The sequence below is a fragment of the Cricetulus griseus genome, chromosome 5, assembly GCF_003668045.3.
Source record: "Cricetulus griseus strain 17A/GY chromosome 5, alternate assembly CriGri-PICRH-1.0, whole genome shotgun sequence".
Classification (NCBI taxonomy): domain Eukaryota; kingdom Metazoa; phylum Chordata; class Mammalia; order Rodentia; family Cricetidae; genus Cricetulus; species Cricetulus griseus.
Genome location: NC_048598.1, coordinates 100,344,895 through 100,371,422, shown reverse-complemented (window position 1 = coordinate 100,371,422; position 26,528 = coordinate 100,344,895). Strand labels below are relative to the sequence as shown.

The window sequence follows — 26,528 nt, the reverse complement described above, 5'->3', positions numbered from 1 at the left end:
AGGTCAAGCCTGGATTGCCTTGGAGACCCCAAGATGTTGGAGATGCCAGAGCCATATAATACTGGCCCAGGAGAGCTGCAGACAGGGTGTGGAGCCAGCCCAAGAGAGAAAGTGTGTTGCGGGCAACATAGCTGGAAGGGTGGAGTCGTTCAAGTCCTTTGACGGGGGACTTAGAGATATTGGATTTGGACTTTGCCCTGCTGGGGTTTGGTACAACATGTCCTGATATGTCCCCTTCCCTTCCTTTTGAAATGGTAATGTATATTTTGTGCCCTTGTATATTGGGTTTTATCAACTGTTACAGTTAAGGAGATTGCCATGAGTCTCAGAAGAGATTTCAAACTTTTTTTCTAAAGATTTATTTATTATGCATACAGGCCACCAGATCTCATTATGGATGGTTGTGAGTCACCATGTGGTTTCTGGGAATTGAACTCAAGACCTCTGGAAGAGCAACCAGTGCTCTAACCTCTGAGCCATCTCTCCAGCCCGAGATTTCAGACTTTTAAACAGTATTGAGACTGTGAAAAAATGTGGGGACTTTTGAAGTTTTGCTGATTGTATTTGCATTATGACAGGGCTACAAGCCTATGGGGCCAGAGAGTGGGATGTGGTTGTTTGAATATCTATCATATATTTGAATGCTTGGTCCCCAGTTGGTGGAACTGTTTTGGGGTGATTAGCATGTAGACAGTTTTCCCCAGTAGGCAGCTACTTCCCAAATAACTGACTCAGAGACTTACAAATTATAAATACTTGGCCAATAGCTAAGGCTAGTTACTAAGTAGCTTTTACAACTTAACCCATTTCTATTAATCCACGTGCTGCCCCGGGGCTCGTGGCTTTTATTTCTCCCATTTTGTATGTTGGACTCATTCTACATCTGGCTGGCAACTCCTCTGACCCTGAAGGGACCAGCTTCCCTTTGGCAGCTATAACGACCGAACACGTGCTCTACGACCTTGTCTAAGTCACTAGAAAGTCAGATGCCTGCCTCGTGACAAGGAACCAATCAGAAGTTAGCTGGTGGCGCTATGCTTTATGGCTCTGGGTGTGCTTTACAGACAAGCCCACAGCAATGACAAGCCCACAGCAATGGCGAAGAGAGCATTGCAACCACCCTGGGAGGGCCTATGGGTCATAACAACCAGTTGACCAATCAACACAGGGCAAACCCTCCAAGCCTGGAGGCACACCAATCCTGAACCTGTGCATACCCCTAGACACTCCCCTTACACTGCCCTATTGCAGCGGCTTGGAACTGTCTTTGCTAGCCATCCGACATGGCGGGTGGATCAAAGACCTGAGCTAACATGGGGTTAGCTCGTTAAACTACAATAAAGCCTCATGCAATTTGCATCAAGCTTTTGCCTCCACTCTGTGATTGGGGTGGCCATGGTCCTGGGCTAAGATTCTGGAAGCCTCAGCTTTTCCAGGGTCTTACAACCCTACCCTTCTTCATCCCAGCATTCTCTCTGTCTTAGGCTGTCTCACCCTATCTCTTCCTATGCAGCTATCTGCCAATTCACTTTTTATTAACAAGAAGAGCAATACATATTTACAATGTACAGAAGGGTTATACCATATCACTAGGATGTATGGCCTTATTGGGGGAGGGGTGGGCTTTGAGGTTTCAAGAGCCAATTCTCTTTTGTTTCATGCCTCCCATTTATAGATAAGATGGAATCTCTCAGCCACTGCTCCAGCACCATGCCTGCCTACCTTGCTGCCATGCTTCCCACCATGGGCTCATCCTCTGACATTGTAATCAAGCCTCCAAGTAAATTCTATTATAAATCGCCTTGGTCATGGTGTCTTTTCACAGAAATAGAACAGTAACTAAGACACCTGCCAAGGTCAGAAGATGGTGTCAGATGCCCTGGAACTGGAGTTACAGGCCCTTGTGAGCCACCACACCTGTGCTGGGAACCAAACTCAGGAGGAACAGCAAGTGCTCATAACATGGCTGAGCCATGTCCCGCCCCTCAGTACAACTATTCTATATAGCTATACGTGGGGTTAAATGAACAATTCTCAGAGGAAAAGGGGTTTAGAGTAGAAACAGTTAAGCAACTCTGCTTTCTCTGGCTGAGCCTGTGGTACCTCATCATGGTGACAGCAACATGAGAGCATGGGGGTGGACTTTGTTTCCTGCCTGGGAACTCCAAGATGGACTCTCCATCTTGAGAATGTAGTGGAGATTTATACTTGACTGCCCAGGCAGGGCCTGAACACCAGTTCCTCTGCCTTTTATGTGTGTTAGCCAGGGTTCTCCAAGGTATCAGAAAGGACAGATGAGCATTTGTGCAAAGGGCATTGAGCAGATTGACTTACAGGATACGGGCTGGATAGTTCAGCAATGGCTACCTGTGCTCTGCAGAGGTTGAGTGCCTGGCAACTGTCTTGTCCGTCAGGCCAATGTCTTACCAGTCTCAATCTGGCACTGAAGGCCTGGAGGGGTCTTGGAGAACCACTAGTCTTCAGGCCATCTTGGAAGATTGAGAAGCTGGGTTCTGATGTCAGTGAAGGAAGGTGGCAGCAGAGCAATGACAGAGGAGACACACACTCCAGCAAGAAGCAAAGGCCAGCAGGCAGCAGCACTGTCTTCCCTCAGATATCACTGTCACCGTGAGGATTGGGGGAGTGTCTCCCCACCACCAGTTAATCTTTCCTGGAGATGCCCTCACAGGCTGGCGATGGGGGACGGGTTGACAGTACCCTCTCACAGCCATAATTTCACTGTGAGGGTACAAGGTGGCATATCTGGGAGGTACTTCCTATATAACCTGGGGACAGAGTCTACTCATGTCACAGAGTCAGTTCCCAGAGGACAAAGTGGAGATTTAGAGGCATCTCCAAGGGTGTGAAGTATGGAAGCTCCAGAAACAGAGGCTCATCTGTTAACAGGCCCTATGGTTGAGCATCAGACATTAAAAACAGGCCCAATCAGAACCAGGAAGAAGAGATGTGGTCTCTTAAGGAAAAACAAACAAACAAACAAACAAACAAGCAAACAAAAAAACCAAAAGAATCCATGCCCAGAAATTCCCATGGATTCCACAAACCCATCCACGGGCAGGGGTACAGCCCCTGTTGTTAATCTTTGCTGCAACTTCAGGTGATGAAACACAATCCACCAAACTCAACAAACCTGCATGGAGTTTATTGGGAAAGGGAGCAAAGGTGTTAACTGATGGGGAGCAGAAATGGAAAAAGAGAGAAAACAGGCAGGAGGTGCTTGCTTATATATGGAACGGGAGTAATTTAGAATGAGTCTCAGTAGTTGGGACTGTTGAAGCTGGAGTCATGGAGCTGCCATTGGCCCAGCTCCGTGTGGCCCCAGTTCCTCATGGTTTCTGCATGCAGAGTCCTTATGCAATCACCTAATGTATGCACGATGCAGCCAGCCCTGCTGGTTTCTGCATGCAGAGTCCTTATGAAGCCATGCAACCTTTGACAGCTGTCAGTGAGGAGCGATCACCGTTCAAAGACAGATCCCAGGGTGAGGGAAGGCAACCCAGACAAGAGCTATCCAGGGGTGGGAAGAGAGCCAGAGGATTAGAGAGGCCCCTCGACCAGGAAAGGCTCTCTAAGGAGAAGGCCCAGGCCCAGGAGAGGGCTGATGTGGAGTGACAGGCTGGTGCTGAGGAGAAACCACTGGGGTGGGAGGAGAGGAGTCAGGAGCAGGAACAAGGCCAGGTTGCCCAGGACCCGGGAAGAGGGAGAAGCCAGGATATCAACACCCATGACATTTGAATCTGGGCTTGTGGAGTCCAGTGCAGATGGGTTATCTTAGCACTCAGGGGGATGAGGCAAGAGGACCTTGGGTTTGAGACCTGGGGATACATAGTGAGATCCTGTTATGGCTTGTCCCTCACTCCAAAAGAAAGACACGTATGGTGGGACCCTGAGCTGTGCACCTCAGGCCTAGCTCCCAGACCACGTGGAACTGGAACCTCAGAACCTGGGCATTCTCCAATTGCTGTGGCAACCACAGATCTGTTTGGGTGTTGAGGGAGTGAGGTTAAAGGGTTAGGAGGAGCTGAGCACATGGGGGAACTTGGTGAACACCGAGCCAGTTTGCTCAACAACTTTGTCCTGGAAGCCAAGGCTTCTGGTGCGTCAGGGCATGGTCAGAGTGATACTCTGGGCAGTGGCAATATGGGCCTCCAGAGTACAACATTTGAGAGCCCTTGGCTTCAGAGTTCCCAGGCTACTCATGCAGGGCTAGCCTCAGAAGACACAGAGGAAGATGTTCCCCCAGAGGAGGTACCTGGGGAAGAGCTCCTTGAAATTCCCAATCTGGATGATAGACTTCGACGAGAGTTGGAGGTGGAAGTGGTTGAAATGAGGTAGGTGTTGGGGACCCAGCGGGCAGCTGGGTGCCAGGAGGAGGTATATGCTGGTACACCAGTCTATCCTGGCTATCTTCATTGTCCTTCCCTTAAGAGCACTGCAGTTTCCCCAGAGGCCAGGGATGCTGTTGGTAACTGTCCTGTTCTGGGGCATGGCACACACCAGCTATCCAGTAAACAGTGAGAAAAGGGAGCATGACAGGCTTTCTTTGGGCCACCAACCAGCTCCCCAAATCATGACACTGAGACTTAATGTTAGCTACGAATGCTCAGCCTTCATTTAGCCTTGTCCCACTAGCTCTTATGACCTAAATTAACCTATTTCTCTTCATCTTCATTTTGCCCCAGGGCTTTTTACCTTTCATTCTGTATGTCCTACTTTCCTACTCTGTCTGTGTGTCTGGTGGCTGCCTGGCTGCCTGTCCCTGGGTGTCTCCCTTTCTTTCTCCTTTGTTCTCTCTCCTCTGGAACCTAGATTCCCCTGTTTATTCTCTCTCCCTGTCAGCCCCGCCTATCCTTCTTCTGCCTTGTTATTGACTGTTCAGTTTTTTATTAGACCAATCAGGTGCCTTAGGCAGGCAAGGCGACACATTTTACATCATTAAACAAATGCAGCAGAAACAAATGTAACACACCTTTACATACTTAAAGTAATATTCCACAGCAAGTGAGCATCATGTTCATTCTCCCAACAGCCCAGGAGGTGGGAGCTGGCTTCTTCCGGTTCCCTGGGCTCAGGGCTCAGTTTCTGGACAGTGTGGAGCCTGGGTGATGCCAAACTCTTTCACAGAGAATGACAAGGCTCCAGGGGTCCAGAGCAGATCAAAGATTCCTGACTTGGGGTGGGGGCAGACTGCTCTGTAGGTTCCCAGACACATCAAGGTAGACCATCAGACCCTAACATGAAACTCTTTTGTAGCCAGCTGTCCATCTCTGAGCCGACTCCCAGCATCTCCATAGCCAGGGGCAGGAGAAAGAAGAGCCGGAGGCTGATGGAGCTGGCAAAGCCCAAGACCAACTGGCAATGCCTGAGAGACAGGTGAGGGCTGGGGCCCATGAGGTGGTGAGGCAGTGGGAGCCCCAGGCCTGCCATGCTCTTCTGACCCCATCTTCGACCCATTCCTCCCTCCCTGCTTCACCCTGGGCAGGACACCTAGAGAATACATGGGCTGTTGGGGAGGCATCAGGCAGGACAACAGAAGTGGGACCCTTGAGGTGGTACCCAGAGGAGAGTGAGGAATCCGGGAGCCAGTTGTGACCCAGAGGCAAAGGCAGGGCCTGGGACCCTGTCTCATCGCAGGACGGGGTGCTGTTGTAAGGGCTATGCCTGGATTTCCCCACACAAGAGCAACTTGCAGTTTTGCCTGTATTGGTGAGTTGGGGTGTCCCCTCCCTGTGTCACCTGTCCATTTCAGGGACCTGCCAGGCCCCAGGGCTACACCTGAGCTGCCTTCTCTCCAGGGACCAGGTTCTGGGGGTGGAGGGTTCTTCCTCATGTTAGGGCTGTCCTGCCTCCATCCTCCTGCTGTGCACTGGGCCTGCTGGGCAGTGTCAATGCACCTGAGGGGCCCAGCTCTCTAAGTTGCACTTGGCTTTTTCCACCTGCCCCATATTGGAACATGGAACAGATCGGAACAATCTGTTTCCCTGGTGCTCACTGCCTACCCCAGCCCACCTCCTTCTCCTGTCGTCCTTCCTTTCCCTCATGCTGTCCTCCCTGGCTCCCCAGCTTCCTGTCCATTGTTCCGGGGCCCCAGTTTCCCTTCCCCAGTAGGGCACAGGGCACAGGGCACTCTGCCCTGAGCTGCTTGGCTGTATTCCAGGCCTTCTGTATACTGGACCGAGCGATTTATGGAGGACACCACCTTGACCATCACGGTCCCTGGTAGGTTCTGTCTCTCCAGGGCAGCCTGGGTGTCCTCTGCCTGGCCTTGGGCCTGCTGGTTCCATTCAGCATGTGGCCACCTAGCCTCCACCCACCTCCCAGGACTCCAGTCTTCCCCCACCTCCCTGAGTGGCTAGAACCCTGTAGCTGTATCACAGGGGGAGGGATTCAGGGCAGTCTTCAAGGCAAATCTGGGCAGGGCTAGTATTTGTTTTATAGAGATCCCATCTTCCTCCCCAAATGGGATCCATCTTTTTTGATAGCATGGACTCCTCCAAATAAAGTGCCACCCCCGCCCCCGGCCAACAAGAGCTCCTATGTGAATGAGCGGAGCCAAGCAGGGTCTCTCCTGGGGCTCCAGACTCGGCCACGGCCCATGTACCCTAGAAAACCTAGGCTGGCAATAACTTCCAACAAAACCCCAGTTTATGAGCCTCTTGTGTTCAACCCTGGGGTGGAAAGAATCATAGTCTTGTGGTCCTGTTCTCCACTGTTTTATGCCTGTCCTGCCTATGGTAGGATGGCTGTCAACACTTTTTGGCAATGCTCACCTATGTCTCTGGCTGTGCCCCTGCTGTACTGGCGGAGGGCTGAGTAGAGCCCTGGGGTAGAGGGTGGCTCCCGCGGGGCCCAGTGTAGCTGTGGTGACTGGACCGTTTCCATTCAGCGGTGTCCCGCCGAGTGGAGGAGCTGTCAAGGCCCAAGAGGTTCTACCTCGAGTATTACAACAACAACAGGTGAGAGAGGACAGCAGGGACTGAGGGACTGAGGCGCTGAGCCTCCTCCCGCTTCTTTCTGGGATGGGCTTAGCAAATCTCACTTCTGGGACTTGAGTCTCAAGAGCTCCTAGCCAACGTCCCATGGTTGACTGACCTTGGGGGTCATGGGGATAGCACCCATAGGTGATCAACCTGGCCTTGTGTCATTGGCGTTCATGACTATAGGTAACAGAGGAGGGACCTGGAGGGCCAATCATGCATTCTGAACCCTGTCCTCAGAGCCACCCAGGCAAAGCTTTGCTGTCCTTTTTTTTTTTTTTTTGTCACATCTTAAGCTTTATTGTACATGTGTGATTGAGATCATTTTCCCCAAAAATTGCATTATACTTTTTTATTTTATTTTATTAGTTCAAATTAGGAACAAGCTTGCTTCACATGTCAATCCCTTCTCCCTCTCCCCCCCCTTACCCTCAACATCCCACCTGCCCCTAGCCATCCCCCCCTCCACTCCCCAGGCAGGGTAAGGCCCTCAAAAGGGGCTCCCCAAAGGCTTTGCTGTCTTTGTGCACAGAGAAAATATACCCCACTGAGGGCTGAAGTGGTCCCCATGCCACCACTGTGGGATCCTGGGTTTTCCCACCTGTGTTTATGCACAGTCCCATTCTGCATCAGTGCCATGTTGTCACCTGAGTGGGATGAGGCTAAAGTCAAGCTCACCTGTGGATGGCAATGCTCCTATCACTGGGGTGGATTTCAGAGTGAGCCGCCGCATTCCAGCCTCTGGCAGCTGCTGGAAGGGGAGGCTTTAGTGATCACAGAAGATCTGTCAGCAGTGGCATTCTTGTGGCAGAGTTTACTCCTGGACATGGCAGAGATGGGACCCGGTTTTACCCTTTGAGCTTAGGGTAGTTGCCTTCCCAATCTTCTGGGGCAGTCACAGGACCCGTTGTCTCTGGCTCCTGATGGGGACCTCGGCTGGCCCTTTACCACCTGGGAAAGTGGAAAAAGAAAGTACATACCCAAGGGTACCTCACTCTGGACTGGACACACCTGGGAGAGGCCCGTTTTGGCCCTTGCTGGATCTCCTCTGGGAGGCATTTCCTGCCCCAGTGCCCTGAGGTTCACACATCCCAGGAGCATTCTGAGCAGTCTGAGAAAGACCACATACATGGTTAGCCCCTCATGGCTCTCCAGAGGGGCAGGATGATGGCTGAACTCTGGGTGCCTTTTAGGACCACACCCATCTGGCCCATCCCTCGGTCCACTTTGGAGTATCAACCTTCTAACCGGCTGAAGCAACTGGCTACTCCAAAGGTTCGCAATAACATCTGGAGCATCGATATGTCTGAGGTAGGTGGTGCTTGCCACACCCTCCAAGTGGGAGGGACAGTGGGGGCAGCTGCATTTGGGTGTAGGTGAGGGGACAGACCAGGTGCAGCCTTTATAAGGTGGGTGGGTTCACTGGTTCATCTGGAAAACTTTGTCCCCACCCCCACTCTGGCCCTTGATCCTTTTCACCTCTCCTGCCCTCTGAGGCCTCCTGGGATTCTAAAGCTTTTTTTTTTAATTTTATTTTTAATTTTATTTATTATGTGTACAACATTCTGCCTCCATGTATATCTGCACTCTAGAAGAGGGCACCAGATCTCATAAAGATAGTTGTGAGCCACCATGTGGTTGCTGGGAATTGAACTCAGGACCTCTGGAAGAACAGTCAGTGCTCTTAACCTCTGAGCCATCTCTCCAGCCCCCAAAGCTTCTTGATCACTCAAAGTCAACCTAGCATCTGGTGTCTAGCTGGCATGGGGGCTCCACTGTGAAGTGACACCACCCAAAGGGATGTGACCAGTCACTCTGTGGTCATCTGAACCTGCTTTGTAAAATAATTTTAAAGTTCAGCTGGAGTTCCCTGGCCAGACAGTCTAGTTGAGTCAGTGAACCCCAGAGTTAGTGAGAAACCCTGTCTCCAAAACCAAAGTCCTGCCAGGCATGGTGGTGCATGCCTTTAATCCCAGCACTGCAGAGGCAGGAGGAGGTTGGAGGAGGCAGGAAGAGGCAGGAGACAGGAGGACCTGTGTGAGTTCAAGTCCAGCCTAGACTACATAGTGAATTCTAGGATGGTCAGGGCTATGAAGAGAGACCCTGTCTCAGAAACAAAAACAAACAACCCCTACCTAAAACCAAACCAAACCAAAGTTCAGCCAGGTGTGGTGGCACATATCTGTCATTCATGGCATTCATGGGGTGGATGTAGGAGGGTCAGGAGTTCAAGGCCACCTTCAACTACTTAACAAGTTCAAGGCCAACCTGGGCTACGTGAGACCCAGTTTCAAAAACACAAAACAGGTCCCAGCAATATACCATCTCCCTCATAACACTCCCATACACATTTCTAATAGACCAAGTAAAATTTAAAAGCAGAACAAAAACACACTAAAAAAAAATAATGAATAATTCCTTAACATTCCAAAAGTGTGGCCCTCACTGAATTCCCTGCTAGTCTTAATGGTGACTTGGATTTCATTTGGATCCAAACAAGTTCTTCCCACCCACTGCCTCCTGCCCCACCCTCACACTGGGTGTGAAGCACCCACATTCTTCCTGCTGCAATCCCCTAAGGCCTCTGGAGTTGCCAGGATCCTCTGAAGAGTTCAGGTTTCTGGGCCTGGAGTTGAGACCCCACTGGGAACTTCCTATCCTTCTGCAAGCTGCTCCCCTGTAACAGGTGAAGGTCTAGCCTCAGCCAAGCCCTGGCTTTGCCTAGAACAACTTCTCAGTCACACTAGTCCCACACAAGGCCTTGGAGTGTCTTTTCACTGTGGTCACTGGCCTGGTCTCCCATCATGAAGTCCTGAAACCAACTCACAAGGGCTGGCACTGCATCCTCTGTGCATTGGCTTTTGCAGAGCCCAACAAGCCCGGCTAGACTTCTCTCTGGGCCTGTGAGGGAGCAAGGTTAAGAGACCTGTGAGAGGGTCAGTGGGGAAGACTCAGGCTGGGAATTGCAGGGGCTTTTCAAAGGTGGGTGATGAGCAGCAGCCACAGATCTAATTCTGAGGCCTTGGACAGTGGTTTGGGGGCTGGAGAGATGGCTCAGCTGTTATGAGTACTAGCTACTTTTCCAGAGGACCTGGGCTCCATCCACAGCACACGCCTGCTGGTGATGACTCCAGTTCTAGAGGATTTGGCACCCTCTTCTGGCTACTGAAGGCAGTGCATGCATGTCATGCCCAGACACAAAAATTACAAAAAATATTTTTAAAAAGAACATATCTTAGTGATATATGCTCTTTGGCCTACCTCTTTTTCCCACTTCAGCAGCACCTCCGTGGCTCCCCCTCCACCTTAGCAGCCCCTTGTGGCATCTTCATATTCCCACTGCATCTCAGGAGCTCATTCTGTCTTCATCTTTGCTGGGGACTGGTGTCCACCTCCCTCCCTCTGTTATACACTTGGCTTATGTGGATGCATTTGAACCCGTGCCTCACATTGATCAGGTGAATTCAGCACAGCTACCTGCTGGTTTTGTGTGTGTTCTATGCATTGATGCCAGAGCCTCGGGGTTCACTCCGAGTCACAAAGACACCTCAAAGCTGTGTACAGAGTTGCTGTCCTGCTGTTGTGCACGGTGTCTTTGCTACCACATCATCACCAGTATTTTCAAGTGATTGTCCAGGGATAGCCTGTCTTCTCTCTGTTATCTGTCTGTCTGTCTGTCTGTCTATCATCTATCTATCTCTGTATCATCTATGTATCTATATAACTATCTATCATCTATCTCATCTATCACTCATCTATCTACTATATCTGCCATCTGTGTATCTATCTACCATCTATCTATCTATGTAACTATCTATATATCTATCATCTATCTAATGTGTGTGTATGTATGTATGTATGTATGTATGTATGTATGTATGTATCTAATTCACTTGGAGACAAGGTTTCAGTCTGTACACCAGGCTGGCCTCAGACTCACATGGATATATCTGCCTCTGTCCTCCCAAATGCCAGATTAAAGGCATGTGACACCATGCTGGGCTATTATGATTTCTGGTATTTTGTTTTATGATTTACTTTTGCCAAGTCAGATGAGAGCACTGCTGTCTTGCAGTGTCCTCAGAGGGGCTCTTGGTGTACTAAGGCCACTAATCCTTGTTGAGCATATTGCAAACCTAATTTCTCCCTGGGAGTCAGGGTACTCCTGTTCCACAGGCTTGAGGAGTCATGGCTGCTTCACTCTTGCCCTCCGCTCCTGTTTCCAGATTTCCCAGGTATCCAGAGCAGCCCAAACGGCAGTCCCCACCCCACGGACCCTTAACCTGGCAAAGCCCAGGCCCCCAGCCATCCTGATGGAAGAGTGGGACCCTATGCCGAAGCCCAAGCCTCACGTGTCGGATCATAACCGCCTCCTTCAGTTGGCAAGTGAGTGGCTACCCTCCTGGGTGTGGATGAGGAGATGAGCCCGTGTTTGCCAGGAGTATGTTTCCTTGAGCTTCATCATCCTCAACTGTAGAATGTCTGAAACCTGGGAACTATCAGAGGTCATAGCAAAGAAAGCGTGTGCGGACATGAAGCTGAGGGTATACAGCTGGCAGCCAGACTGAGCTGTGAGGGTTGCTTTGAAACAATTACTCGTTTGATTCCCATCTGTGTGAAAGTCGAGTCGCCATTCACCAGTAACAATAGTATGCACTCTTCATGGAAAAGACAAAAGTGCCTAGAAAAGGAAGTGAAAGTAATAATCTAATATCACAGCTTAGAGGTCACACACTTCATACACACAGTGCAGAGCCTGTGTGGTCAAGTTCAGATGCCTCTTCTAGGCTGTCCCTCCACCCTCACCCCACATATACCAGGCCAGAATCCAGTGGGCTGTGCCTTTAGCACACTGGGGTCCCCGAGACTCCCCCTTCCAGTACACAGCAGCCGATGGGTTTTTGGTGACCTTCAGTGGATAACCTAACATATTGTCGGCCTCGGGACTCTCCCCCCATGTTATTCCTGTACCCTGTTTTCCTCAGACAGGGAGCCCTGGCATAGTCTACATATTTTTTGCATATGGCATCACCACTTATGAGTGATGCATGTTTAGGTGTGTCTTTGTTCTGTTCACCGTGTGCTGGACCTGAGCATCCATCAGCTTGAAGAGCCACAGTGTCTGTGCTGTTCTTGGCCGATGCCTGTCGATTAGGAGGCTGGACTTTTGCATTGTCTTCCCCACCTCCTCCCCAGCTATCTCTGCCCTGAGTTTTGGTGTACAGTTTGCAGCTGCTTTTTATAGAGGATGATAATTCAATCCTTTGTCAGACTCCCTGAAGTTATTCCTTCCAATCTTGCCTTGTACTCTTAAAATTTTTACCTGTGGGGTTTTCTGTTTGTTCACTTGTTTGTTCTCGCAATACCAGATGGTGAGGGCTGAGTCCAAGGTGGTGTGAGCATGTGTGAGCATGCATGTCTTTGTGTGTGTACACTGTGGGTGAGGGCAGCCTCAGGCTTTGCTGTTAGACACAAGTGCCCAGCCACAAAGGACTGTGACCAGCACTTCTTGGTGCTGGGCTACACCAGGCACTTGCTCTGTTGCTGGCAAATGTGTGTGTTTAGCTATGGGTAAGAGCACGCCCAGTTCTGCTTCTGTCAGTCCTGTTGGGGCGGGGCTGGGCGGGAGGTGGGGTGGGGGGTTCTCTCTTCTCCACAGTCATGCTATGCTTCACAGAGTTTAAGTGCCCAGGTGTTGGGCTAGAGAGATGGCTCATTGGTTAAGAGCACTGGCTGCTCTTCCAGAGGACCTAGGTTTGATTCCTCCCAGCACCTATATGGCAGCTCAAAACCATCAGTAACTCCAGCTCCAGGGAATCCAACACTCTCTTCTGGCCTCTGAGGGCACCAGGCATTCATGTGGTGTGCAGATGTGCACATGGACAAAAACACTCATACATATAGAACAATAAAATCATTTTTAAAGAGAGAAAACCTTAGGAGTTACAATGGCTGAGAGCTTCAATGTCCCTAGTCCAGGGAGGCACTGGCTCATTTCTGTCCCAGGACCTTTGCCAGTAGAGCTGTGACCCAGCCTGGGGGCCTCTTGGGTTTTGAGGGAAAGGGCTTGCAATAGCTGCTTTCCCTCTTGTGACAGAAATACCCAAAGAAAGCACTTAAGGAAGGTCTGCTTTTGGCTCACAGTTTGAAGGGACAGTCCCTGGGACAGTGCTGCTATGTTCAGGGTGGACTTTGCTGGCTCTGTTCAACCTTTCTAGAAAGGTTCTCACAGACATGCCCAGAGGTGTGTTTCCATGGTGATTCAGCATCATAGGGTTCCATTTCTCTCCCCAGGGCCTCTATGCAGTCAGGCTGTTGGCCCTGGGGGCCTCGTCCATCTTCACTGAGACCCAGGCAGACAGGGAGGCTACAGATGCTCTGTTTTGGGAGTATGGGAGTGTGAGATGGGCTGGCAAGGAAAAGGCCCAGAGGCTCCAGCCAGGGAGAAGCCTGTAACCATACACCCCATCTCATAGCAGCCCCAAAGGCCAGGCTCTTCCTTTTTTCACCACTGCCATCATGTCCAGGTGGAGATGGACCCATTCTCTCCTTGGTAGCTTCGGCCTCTTTTCTGAGCACCGTGACCAACTGAAACATCTTCACAATTCACTCTCTTGAAAGTTGGTTTTCGATATTTTCACAAAGTTGTCCAATCATCCTTTAACCAGTTCTAGAACATTCTATCACCACAAAAGAGAATCTTGTCCTCATGAACAGTCTCTTGGGTTTCCTCCCTGGTCTCCTGCACCCCTGAATCTACTTTCTTTTCTGGATTCACCTGCAGTGGATGTTTCCTGTCTTGGACTCTTATGTTGTGTGTCCTTTTGTGTCTGGTCCTCTCCCTGTCCTTGAGCTCCTCCCTCCCCCGCCCCAATCCCTTATTCTGTGTTGTTTCTGAGCCCCTGCCCTGTTCATGGCTGTGTAATACTCCGGTGTGTGGATGCCATGTGCTCTGAGTGACACTGTGCATGTGGCTCACACAGATTCTGTCACTCGTTGGCTGGTGGGCAGACCAAGCTTGGAGCTTTGCCTGAAAAGTCTGAGTCTGGCATTATTCCTCTCTTCTGCCCTCTAGCACCCAAGGCCCTGTCAGAAAAATGTGTTCCTGATCGCAATCCTCAGTGGGAGATCCTGGATGTCACCAAGAAAGCAGTGGCCAGTTCACGGATCATCTCTCTTGCCCAGCCCAAAATACGAAAGGATCTCAACGAGGGCTATAACCCATACTATATCTCCCCGGCCTCTCTGGTGGCCCAGGCTTCTCCCCGAATATTTGAGCTTGCGACCCCCAAATATATCACCAAGAAAGTGTGACAGTCAGGCCTGATCTCCAGCCCACTCCCAGTAAACACCCAAGTGCATCCTTTCGCCTGTGTACGTGATTCGCTGAGCTTCGTGGCCTGGGCGTGGGCGGGCAGGGGCACCAGAGGTCAGAACAATAATAATGTTATTTACCCATTCTACCTGCGATGTGCGGCCCTTTTATTTCCCAAGTTTCTCTTCCCATCTTGAGGGACTTTGGAGCTGGGCCTCAGACCCCTTTCCCATCTCCTCTGCCTTCCACACGCCCACACAGACCTCAAGCTCAGGCCCATGGCATGCTGGTCCTTCTGGTGACCTGATGAGAAGCTGATCACCCTCTTACAGGGTTCCTCACTTTTACTGGTGGTCCTCAGTTTCACTATTGAAACTGTCACAGGGTCATGGTGTTGGAGGAGGATCAGGAGGCAGTGAGGTGGGGAGGGGGACATTCTTGGCCCCTTCTGACATCTGAGGGTACTTCACAAGACAGGGGCACATAGCAGACCATGGCTTTCAGAGCAATGAGAAACAGACTTCTGTCCATCAGTCCCTCAAGACATGGGCTGCTGGTTATGCAGTGCAGATGGACTGAGCAGGCTCTGGGTTCCCAATGAACCACCCCCAGGGTCTGTCATTTCTCAGGTCCGCGATGGATGGATCTCAGGCCCTTGACATATGGATCCTGGGGTTCCAGTTGGGTGGAGCAGAAATGCTCAGTGCCAGGTTAGTGCCAGGGAGACCAATTTTTCGTCCTTTGAGGTACAACCGTGTATGGTTGATGCCTGTGGTTATGCTCCCCCTTCACAGATGCTAGGGGATCTCCTGAACTGGGGGTGATATCTGATCACACAGGTGGGACCAACAGATGGCAGGACGGAGGCAGAGGGGCTCTGACACACGGAACAATGCTTCTCTGCAGGTGCAGGAACAGTTTTTTTTTTTTCCCTGTCAATTAACTATCTAAAAGGCAGGAAAGAAGTGCTCCAGAAATCTTGGGAAGTCCCAGTAGAGTCATCATATGATACCTGGGAAATTGGGGTCCCCTTTTTGGGTTCTCAGTCTCATTAATAAAAGACTTTAAGAATCACCATAAATGGCAGTTGGAGGTTTCAAAGGAAAACTCCAGGGCAGGCAAGCTGGACTAGTCACAGCTGCCGGGAAAGGGGTGGGGATGGGGTGAGGTGGAGGAGAGAAGGAACAAAGGCCACAATGTCTGAGATAAGACAGAGATGAGTGGAGGTCAGCCACCTGGCAGAGAATAGTTGCAGGGTGGGAGGGAAGCTAGACCAAGGGGAAGAAGTTCAAAGGGCTAGTTAGGGAGTTTCAAAGCATGCTGAGTTCTGGGCCAGCATCTGGAAGAAAAAGACATTAGAGGGAAAAGGAAATAGTTCCTCCCGAGTCAGGCCTCAGACCAGCCTCATGGCGGCTCCCAGGGGCTTCACTGGGGACAGGAAAGTTTGAGACAGGAAAAAATGCATTATCTGGGGGCTGGAGAGTTGGCTCAGAGGTTAAGAGCACCGACTGCTCTTCCAGAGGTCCTCAGTTCAATTCCTGAAGGGACCAGCTCCCCATTTCGGCAGCTATGACAGTAACATGTGCTCTATGACCTTGTCTTAGTCACTAGAGGTTAGGTGCCTGCCTCGTGACAAGGAACCAATCAGAAGTTAGCTGGTGGCACTATGCTTTATGACTCTGGGTGTGCTTTATGGACAAGCCCATAGCAATGACACAGAGAGCATAGCAACCACCCTGGGAGGGCCTATGGGCCATAACAACCAGTTGACCAATCAACACAGGGCAAACCCTCCAAGCCTGGAGGCACACCAATCCTGAACCTGTGCATACCCCTAGACACTACCCTTAAAGATCTGTACACAGCGGCTTGGAACTGTCTTTGCTAGCCATCCGACATGGCGGGTGGATCAAAGACCTGAGCTAACATGGGGTTAGCTCGTTAAACTACAATAAAGCCTCATGCAATTTGCACCAAGCTTTCGCCTCCATTCTGTGATTGGGGTGGCCGCGGTCCTGGGCTAAGATTTCGAGGGTCTTACATTTGGGGGCTCGTCCAGGATTTTCGACCACCCCTCACCTGAGTGGAGTCGATCTTGGAGATAAGTGGGTACCCTGTATTGTTTGTGTCTCTGTGTTTTTGTGCTGGCTGAAATCTGGTTCTGTGCTTTGCGGTCGCTCGTGTCTCGGGAGGAGACAGAGTGTGATCAGCAGACGTGCTTGGGAGATCACTGACTGCCACCCTGGAAGACATTCCAGGAAGTCTGTGGGAACCTCAGGGAAGCTTGGGAGATTCCCGTCTGGGAGCCGGTGAGGGTACGGTAGTTCCCCTGGATTGGGGAAGTTATCCGCCCTCCCGGCCATCTGTATTTCTGGAGTGGTTTTGTCTGTCTAGGTGGAGACAGACATCTGATAGTTTTTGTCTGTGTGTCTTGGGTTTGTTTTTGTCTTATTTGTGACTTTGATGATGGGACTGACAGTAACCAACCCCCCTCAGTCTGACTTTTGACCACTGGACGGATGTTAAGGACCATAGTTAGTCAGTTAAAGTTACAACACCCCCTTTTGTTGAGTCACGTGGCACCACACTAGGTAACTTTATTTTCCAGTCTTTGTTTCTGTATGGTTTCTGTACAAGAATTGTTTAGGGCGGAGGTTCGGTGTGTAGGAGCGGGACCTGGTAAGAGCAAGTTGCCTGGTCCATCTGTAAGGGGACCCAAGCAGGTTGCCCAATCTGTAGGACAGGGACTTGCTGGGAGCAAGCCATCTGAAATTCCGAATAGGACCCTAGTCTGTGTTACTGTACTGTCTGTCCACGTTTCACATTTGTGTTGTGTGTTTGTTAAACATCTCTTTCTGTCCCTACTGCCCATGCACATGGTATGCATGGGTCAGGGGGTCTTTTCTTGTTGCCCTGAGCAAGTGGCGCAGGACATGAGTTCTGCCATGTGTCACGGGTTAGAATGTGTTGTGTTGGAGTCCCCCGAGGCTGCTTTTCTGAACTCGAACCGCTGCTGCAGCCCTTACAGCTGAGCCTGGCCGATGTAGGTGAGTCTTTCCCTATCCCCACATGCCGGTCTGTGAGGCACTCGAAGTGGGGCTCTCTCTGCCCCAACTACCATCCTGGCTTGTGGCAGGAGTTTCCCTACTCTGAGGGAATATGGCTGCAAGGCCGCCATCTGCCTAGCTGCCCAGCCTTCTTTGTGCTCCACACACATGGTATGCAGGGGGACTGCAGGGGTCTTTTTTCCACCCCTGCATTGGCCGAGGGTCTGGGATTACCAGCAACAACCCCCCCCCCCAAGTCTCTTCCCTGAGCACATGGAGCTCAGGTGGGTGAACCATCTGTCCTGATCCGGATGTAAAAAAAAAAAAAACAAAAAAAACAAAAAAACAAAAAACGGCCTTAAAGTTACTTTAAAAAAAAAAAAAAAAACCTTAAGAAGGACTTTGATAAGAGTATATGTTGACCAAGAAATGAGAGAAAATGTAGGAGAGTAAAGTAATAGAGAGAAAGAAAAAATAGGAAATTATAGAAGTTATAGAGGGTTAAAGCAAGTCGTAGAAGGTCAGAGGAAAGTTGTCGAAGGTCAGAGAAAAGATTGTTACAAGTCAGAGAAAAATGTAAACTGTAAACTGTTATGGTTTCTCATGTCTACAAATAGTAAATTTTAAAATTGGTAATATAAGTTAAAATTTTAACCATATCAAGTTAATTCAGTTTTAAAAGTTCTGTTTATTTCTCAAGTAAATTATGTATACTTGTTTTAAAATGTTCTGTTGCCTAGCATAACCTAAGTTTTGTTACATGGCTGACTGGTAGCCATTTTGCTGAAGTTGAAAAAAGGTACTTAAACCGCCATCTTGACTAAAGATGATTGCATGGAAATTAGAGGTACTATCTTAGAAACAAGTTTTTCAATTAAGATTTAAAATGTTAGCGCTTCTATATATTGCAGAAAGACTTTAAGGGAATTTAAATTTCTTTTTAAAACCAGTTTAAATGTTTGTTTTTTTTTTAATGTTTGTACTTAAAGAGCTTCAATTTAGAATTATTTTAAAATCAAAGCCTGACAATGTAAAGTTCTTGTTTTATAAAAGATGCTAATCTATTATAAGATGTTACAGTTTGCGTTTTCAGAAGTTAAGTTTAGGGTGTTGGTGGCACATGCCTTTAAGTTCAGGGTGTGGGTGGCACACGCTTTTAATCCCAGCACTCGGGAGGCAGAGGCGGGTGGATCTTTGTGAGTTCAAGGCCAGTCTGGTCACAGATCGAATTCCAGGACAGGCTCCAAAGTCACAGAAAAACCCTGCCTCAGAAAGAAGTTAAGTTTAAGCTAACAGCTAAAGTATGTACATGTAGCTACTGTTTAAGGAATATAAGAATATTCTATGCAGTTTTAAGTTCAGCTGTGCTAAGTTTCAAACATTTTACTAAGTTAAAACCAGTTACAGTCATACTGAAAATTAGTTACAGAAATAAGACATTACCTAGCCACCTGTGTGCTTAATGTGTGCTTAAGGAAAGTAACTAAAACAGACAAGCAGACCTCTAATGCTTCAGAGACCTGGAGAATATGGCATTTAAATTGTTATTTTAAAAGTTTATAATATCAGACAGACTGCCAGATCCTGACAGTGACCCAAAGTCTCCAAAGAAAATTATGAGGCACCCCAGTTCCTGCACCTGGATGATGGTGAGCAAGATGCTAAGATGTGATACTTGTTGCCTGTCATGACCTGGCTGAGACTATGGACAAAGCTGCTGGACACTGGAAAATTCATTGTACCCCTTTGCCTAGACAAAACAAGTTCAGTCTTTTCCATGTCCCTCTTCCACAGAGAGGAAAAAACCTCTCACAGCAAAGATTGCTGTTCTTTGAGACATCTTCCTCCAGAGGTAATGGAGAAACTTGGGTTTGGCTAACTGTATATGGAATGGCTTCTAACTGGCTTCTGTCACTTTTCAGTAGATTCGGATAAAATATACCCTTCTCAGATCTCTGAAATATTAATGGTTGTCAGCTTGACAGCATCAGGCAGTCAGATCCACTATAGACTAGTTAGTATGTTAGCTGATAAAGTAATGACTGTCTACTGTCCAGGTACAAGTTCAAGGTTTTTAGGTTTATTTTGGTTGTCATCTAAATATAAACTTAAAGGGCTTTTCATCAGGCCAAAGGCACCTCTGTCCAATCCATACCTGGCTCTCTGGACAGAAGAAAAGTGTAAATGCTTCTAGTCCAAATCTGTCGTTATTGCTAGGACTCAAAGTTATAAATATGTTCCTGCTGTTTGAACAGATATCCAGATATCTGCTTTTTCTGCACTGTGGGCTTCAGTAAATAAGTTTTAACTTCTGTTCCTAGTTTAAACATGTCTTAAACAGGTTTCTGCTTCTGGCAGACATCTGAGTATCAGTTGCTGACTACAGGCTGTTCTAAGTAGACTGCGAGCCCTGGACTTGCTGTGGATGTGAACCAGTCCAGCTGATATGGACACCCCCTGTCTCTGCAACAGTGTCTGCTAACCAGAAGCTCCTGATGGAATCCCCATTGCCTAAATTCCCTTTTTGCTTTTGACTAGCATTTCAACCTTCTGGGGTCCCTAACTTCGTCCCAAAGTCAGCAGGAAGTAGATTGGGAAAGAATTCACCGCCCATTTTCCCTGGTTAAAATGCTAAGTCAAAAGGAACTCCCTTGCATGGGGATGCCAATATCTCTCACTCCCTGATGGGGGTGCTAGAGAGACAGCAATTCCATGATTGGAATTTCCAAAAAAGAAAATGGGGGAATGAAGGGACCAGCTCCCCATTTCGGCAGCCATGACAGTAACGTGCTCTATGACCTTGTCTTAGTCACTAGAGGTTAGGTGCCTGCCTCGTGACAAGGAACCAATCAGAAGTTAGCTGGTGGCGCTATGCTTTATGGCTCTGGGTGTGCTTTACGGACAAGTCCACAGCAATGATGCAGAGAGCATAGCAACCACCCTGGGAGGGCCTATGGGCCATAACAACCAGTTGACCAATCAACACAGGGCAAACCCTCCAAGCCTGGAGGCACACCAATCCTGAACCTGTGCATACCCCTAGACACTCCCCTTACACTGCCCTATAAAGATCTGTACTCAGCGGCTTGGAACTGTCTTTGCTAGTCATCCGACATGGCGGGTGGATCAAAGACCTGAGCTAACATGGGGTTAGCTCGTTAAACTACAATAAAGCCTCATGCAATTTGCATCAAGCTTTCGCCTCCATTCTGTGATTGGGGTGGCCGTGGTCCTGGGCTAAGATTCTGGAAGCCTCAGCTTTTCAAGGGTCTTACATTCCCAGCAACCACATGGTGGCTCACAACCATCCGTTATGAGATCTGGTGCCCTCTTCTGGTATGCAGATATACATGGAAGCAGAATTTTGTATACATAATAAACACATAAAATCTTTAAAAAAAATGCATTATCTGATCTAAAGGTGAACCTGCTTCCCTAGGAGGTCCCTGGCAAGCCCCACTGTCCCTACATAGATTTAGATGTCATTCCTTACAGGGACACTGTATCACCAAAGCAGATGTTATCTATTATAAAAAATGGTGGAGGGGACCAAGGAAGGGAAGAGAGTGACCAGAGCCCCTGCTTAGGAGCTTTCTGATTTCAGGACCTGCTTTTTGAGACAGGTTTCACTCTGACCCTGATCTTACTCTTTAGTCCAGGCTGACTTTGAACTCACAGCCATTCTTCTGTCTTAGCCTCCAGGGCAGCATGACTTGAGTGAGCAGCCTTGTGTAGCTTGTGCCTCCTCTTTAGCCTCGGGATAGGTGATTTTTGACACAACAGGTGTCAAACAACAGGTGATTGTTTTTTCTTGGCTTTCCTTGCTTTCTTTAATGCATTTGTTGAATTCTTCCATTTTTTTTATTTGTCTTTTCCTCCATTTCTTTTTTTTTTAAAGATTTTATTTATTTATTATGTATATAACATTCTGCTTCCATGTATATCTGCACACCAGAAGAGGGCACCAGATCTCGTAACGGATGGTTGTGAGCCACCATGTGATTGCTGGGAATTGAACTCAGGACCTCTGGAAGAGCAGTCAGTGCTCTTAACCCCTGAGACATCTCTCCAGCCCATTTTCCTCCATTTCTTTAGGGGAGTTTCTCATTTCCTCTTTAAGGGCCTCTATCTTCTTCATAAAGTTATTTTTAAGGTCATTTTCTTCTGCTTCATCTGCCTTGGGATGCTCAGGTCTTGCTGGTATAGAGCCCAGTCTCTGGTGGTGTCCTATAAGTCTTTATGTTGTTGATGTGTTCCTATACTGTCGTCTGCCCATCTCTTCCTCCAGCGGGTGCAGGCGGGGCCTGTGATTCAGGGGTTTATCTTCCTCCAATTGCTGTAGGTGGGGGCAAAGGCTTAGATGGTCACTCTTCCTTCAGGTGGAGGCAGGTCCCTGCTTCTTCTGGATGCTGATACAGCTCTGGGACTCTTCCAAGTGTAGTGGGGCCAAGGATCCGATGGTGACAGATGCTGTGCAACAGGATGGTTTGGGGTGTGAGGAGGCTGACCTAGGTCTCTGGGGCTTCAGTGGGTGGGGGTGGGGGGCGAGATGTGCCCTGGGTGATTAGGGCCTCGAGGGTAGGTCCTCCAGCTGGGGACCCAGGCACTCACCTCTCCCAGTGGGGCCAGAGTCAAGGCTCCAATGGTGGCAGATGCGGTGCCAGATGGTTTGGGGTATTTCACCTTCATAGCAGCAGGTGAAATGGACTAGAAAGTACTAGGTCATGTCAGTGGGCGGCAGTAGGGGGCTGTGGTGGTGGCTCAGGTGATGTCCCTTCTTAGAGGTTGAGCTGTGGTTCTCAACGCCTGCAATGCTAATAACCAAACAAGAGGTGATGGCACACGCCTTTAGTCCCAGCACTTGGGAGGCAAAGGCAGGTGGATCTCTGTGAGTTCCAGGCCAGCCTGGTCTACAGATCGAGTTCCAGGTCAGCTGGGACTACACAGACTTTGTCTCAAAAAACAAACAAACAGACAGACAGACAGACAAAGAGCAGCCAGTGCTCATAACCACTGAGTTATTCCTCCAGCTCCATAGCAATTTAAATACAGCAAGAAAAGAGTTGCCTTGACTTGTGAGGTCCTAAACGGAACACAAGAGTTCACAGCTGTGAGAGGAGCAACGATAATGAAATGTGAGGCAAAAGCAGAGGCCACCTGAAGGTGAGGACAAGTCCAACTTGAAGTAGCCTTAAGGAGACCAGACAGTACCAAGGACAGCAAGAAGGGACACAGGGGGCAGAATTTGGGAGAACCAGCTAAATAAAGAGAAATAGGATCATCCCAAAGGGTCAGGGAGATCACATCGGACTGGACAAGAACAAGGAGATGCCACATCCATAAAAATGACACTCTTAAAGGACTCAGGTAAAGTAATGGGATGAGAAATACTTAAATTTATCATTTAAGAAAACCGCCTGGAATCCAAACATGATAGCTTATTCTCGTAGTCCTAGTACTCAGGAGGCCATAACAGGAGGATTGAAAGCTCAAGGCTAGTCTGAATAACTTGACAAGAACCTGTCTCAAATTAAGTAAAGACAGTTGGGAGCATAGCTCAGGTGTAGAGCCACCGGGGGATCCTCAGGTAAGGGGCTGGGGTCATGTTCAGGGGTGGAGACCTGCTTAGAATCCTCCAATGAGGAGCTGGGGTGTGGCTCAGGGGTGGAGCCCCATCTAGAATCCCCCAGGAGGGGCTGAGGGTGTAGTCAAGGTGGAGCCCTGTCTAGAATTCCCCAGTGAGGTGCTGGGGGGCATGGTCAGGGGCAGAGCCCTGCTTAGAATCCTCCAATGAGGGGCTGGGGTGTGGCTCAGGGGTGGAGCCCCATCTAGAATCCCCTAGTGAGGAGCTAGGCATTTGGCTCAGGGGTGAGAGTTTGTGTAGGATGTGCCGAGCTCTGGTAATCCCTAGTAAAATGCAGGCCTGCATCACATCTGATTTGCCAACATTGTCTTAACAACAGAGTCCATAGAAGCAAATAAGTAGGGGCTGGAGAGATGGCTCAGAGGTTAAGAGCACCAACTGCTCTTCCAGAGGTCCTGAGTTCAATTCCCAGCAACCACATGGTGGCTCACAACCATCCATTATGAGATCTGGTGCCCTCTTCTGGTGTGCAGATATACATGGAAGCAGAATGTTGTATACATAATAAATAAATAAAATCTTTTAAAAAAAAGAAGCATTGAAGTAGTCAGTGTCTACAGCAATCTTGTCCAGGGTCTCAGGAGTGGCCATGTAAAATTCAGATGCCTAGAGCTGACCCACTCTGTATGTGCAAATATAGAGGAGTGTAGAAAGTAGTAAGCCAAGAATGCAAATATCTCAGTAGATGGGGTGTGGCTCAGTGGTGAGGTACTTCTTTACTATGCAAAGCCTGGTTCTGATCTCCAACATTGCAAAATCTTTCAGTAATAATTTTATATTGATTGATTACATGTTAAAAAGATAATACTTAAAGATATGTTGTATTAAATAAAATGTATCACAAAACTTTACGTTTCTCTTTCCTTTTGTTTTTTTAAAATTTTTATTTATTTTGTATGCAATGTTCTGCCTGCATGTATGCCTGCAGGCCAGAAGAGAGAACCAGATCTCATTATAGATGGTTGTGAGCCACAATGTGGTTGCTGGGAATTGAACTCAGGACCTCTGGAAGAGCAGTCAGTGCTCTTAACCTCTGAGTCATCTCTCCAGCCCTCTCTTTACTTTTGAAGTGTAGTCAGTGGGAGGTTTTAAGTTGTTTTCTGTCTCCACTGGACAGTGAACAGAGTTAAGTCCAATCACATGACTGTAATTATAGAGGTCATTGCTAGAGCAAAATCACAAAACCCACAAATTATCAGGAATGTGTATACAAAAGACACAGAGGTCATGTGACCATCAGTAGGGTTGTCTGTTACGATAAATGTTTCTGCCAAAAGCCGCCTGAGCCCCACTGCCACGTGTGTGCTTTATGCCAGCCACCTGCCCGAATTAGGCCCAAATGAATACACAGAAACTTGTATTAGGTTCAAAGCTGTTTGGCCAATGACTAGGATTTCTCATCTGTTAGCTCAGTCTTAATTATCATAAATCTATAAATTTTATAAGACTTATCTTATCGGACACCTTATTGGTGTCCCTCCTTGCCGGTGGATCATATCGTGCTGCTGGAGGAGCAAGGGGGAAAAGGACCCTTCCTGTTTCTCCTTCACTTAAATATGAGTCTCCTTGCTATGTCACTTCCTGCCTGGATCACCACTTCTCTACTACATTTCCCAGAATCCTCTTTGACTCCTAGTCCCGTTTAACTTGCTATCTCATTGGCCAAACAGTATTTTATTTAACAATCAATAAGATAAACATACACAGTAGTACATTCCCCATCAGTCCCTTGAAGCCCAGTGCTCACCCTAGTTCTTTTTTCTTGTCTATTTTTGAGACAGGGTCTTTCTATGTAGCCCTGACTGTCCTGGAACTTACTCTGTAGACCAGGCTGGCCTCAAACTCATAGAGATCTACCTGCTTTTACCTCCTGAGTGCTGGGACTAAAGATATATGTCACCATGTCTGGCCTCACTCCAGTTTTGGAAACAGGCTTGCCCCAGAAGGCAGGTCTCTGTGTCACATTCTCCCTGAGAAAGCCTTAACCACTGGTAGGGAGGTCACCAGGAGCTCTGCAGGGTTTACCACTGGAGCCAAGGCCTCTGTCCACTGCATAGTGGTTCTCTGACATTACCATCTCCACTTCCAGGGGGTGTCTTCTCCCTAACATGAGTTTCTGTCTATGTTTGCTTTTGTCTTCATCAGGGTTTCTATTGCTGTGAGGAAACACCATGACCAAAAGCAAGTTGGGGAGGAAAGGGTTTATTTGGCTTATACTTCTGTATCACAGTCATCATGGAAGGAAGTCAGGGAAGGAACCTGGAGGCAGGAGCTGATGCAGAGAACACAGAGGGGTGCTGCTTACTGGTTTGCTCCCTACGGCTGGCTCAGCCTTTTTTTTTTTAAATAGAACCCAGGACCACCAGCCCAGGGATGCCCCCACCCACAATGGGCTAGCACCCCCCATCAATCACTAATTAAGAAAACACCCGACATGTTTGCCTACATCGTGATCTTTTGGAGGCATTTTCTCAATTGTGGTTCCTTTTTTTTTTTTTTTTTTTCAGAAAAATCTACCTTGTGTCAAATTGACACAAGGAGGAGCCAACGCAGCTTCCTAAAGAGTATGACCTGCAAAAGTATGGGGAGAAGGCTGACTCCGCAGATGGGAGCTTCTGGTGGCTGGCTGGGCTGTGTCTGGCAGGGACTAGGCACAGATGCCTAGCACTATTGGGAGACAGTAGGCAGTCGTGGAACATTGTGCTGGTGACAGGGGTCCCTGTACCAGTGGGAGAATACTGCGGATACATGGCTGCTCCTGGGTCTCAGCACACAGTAGGGATATCCTGTCATCTGTTCTGAGAGTAGCTTTGGCACAGCTCCTCACAGGACAAGGAACCATCTTGTTTTGGGGGCATTTTTCCCATTATAGTTGCTGTTTCTTGTGACTCAAATGATGGTGTCCCTTCCAAAATGCATTTCTAATGTGACATTATTAGGAGGGTTGACATTGTCAAGAGGGCAGAGCCCTCACAGGACTGTCACCTTATAAAAGGCTTTGAGGTTGTTCGCTTGCCCTTCCACCACTGTCAAGACACAATCAATATATGGCCCTTCTGAAGGACCAGTAACAACACACTGTCTTACAAGTAGAGTGTGGCCCTTTACCAGACACTGAAGCTGAGCCAGCACTGGCCACTGGCTAGACCAGTGAGCTCTGTGAGCCACCTGTCTCCACCCCCACGGCTAGCTACAGACATGTGGATCTGGCTTCTATATGGTTCCAGGGACTAGAGCTCAGCTTCTTAATACCTGTGGTCAGCACTTTACTAAACCATCTCTCCTGCTCTGGGAAATACTTTTATGTGGAAGCTTTGAGGCTGGACCCTCCTGAAGTCAGCCATTCAAGTGCTAGGATTGATATGAGGGGCAATATGGCAGGTTTTTTGTGACAAGGTTTCTATGTGTAGCCCTGGTTGTCCTGGAACTCACTCTGTAGACCAGGCTGGCCTTGAACTCAGAGAAATCCACCTGCCTCTGCCTCCCTAGTGCTGGGATCAAAGGTGTGTGCCACCACTGTCCAC

The 26,528-nt window shown here is 48.6% G+C and overlaps 1 protein-coding gene across 2 annotated transcripts; it reads left to right on the top strand.

The window, feature by feature from the left end:
- The first annotated feature begins 3,949 nt into the window (after positions 1 to 3,949).
- On the top strand, positions 3,950 to 14,312 carry Theg (theg spermatid protein). 2 transcript variants are annotated; one of them, XM_027419572.2, is made up of 8 exons: positions 3,950 to 4,352; positions 5,275 to 5,394; positions 5,656 to 5,727; positions 6,179 to 6,240; positions 6,908 to 6,977; positions 8,192 to 8,309; positions 11,225 to 11,384; positions 14,074 to 14,312. In XM_027419572.2, the coding sequence occupies exons 1-8, from the start codon at positions 4,051 to 4,053 to the stop codon at positions 14,310 to 14,312; spliced, it is 1,143 nt and encodes a 380-aa protein (XP_027275373.1). In that variant the 5' UTR covers positions 3,950 to 4,050. The 2 variants fall into 2 exon arrangements, with proteins under 2 accessions (XP_027275373.1, XP_027275374.1); XM_027419573.2 differs by lacking the exon at positions 5,656 to 5,727.
- The last annotated feature ends 12,216 nt before the right edge of the window (positions 14,313 to 26,528 follow it).

Bases quoted from the DNA above. Each gene is read 5' to 3' on its own strand.
- Theg (XM_027419572.2), top strand. From the start codon at position 4,051: ATGGGGGAACTTGGTGAACACCGAGCCAGTTTGCTCAACAACTTTGTC. The intron at 4,353-5,274 runs GTAGGTGTTGGG...ACTCTTTTGTAG, and splicing joins GTGGAAGTGGTTGAAATGAG to CCAGCTGTCCATCTCTGAGC. The intron at 6,241-6,907 runs GTAGGTTCTGTC...GTTTCCATTCAG, and splicing joins CTTGACCATCACGGTCCCTG to CGGTGTCCCGCCGAGTGGAG.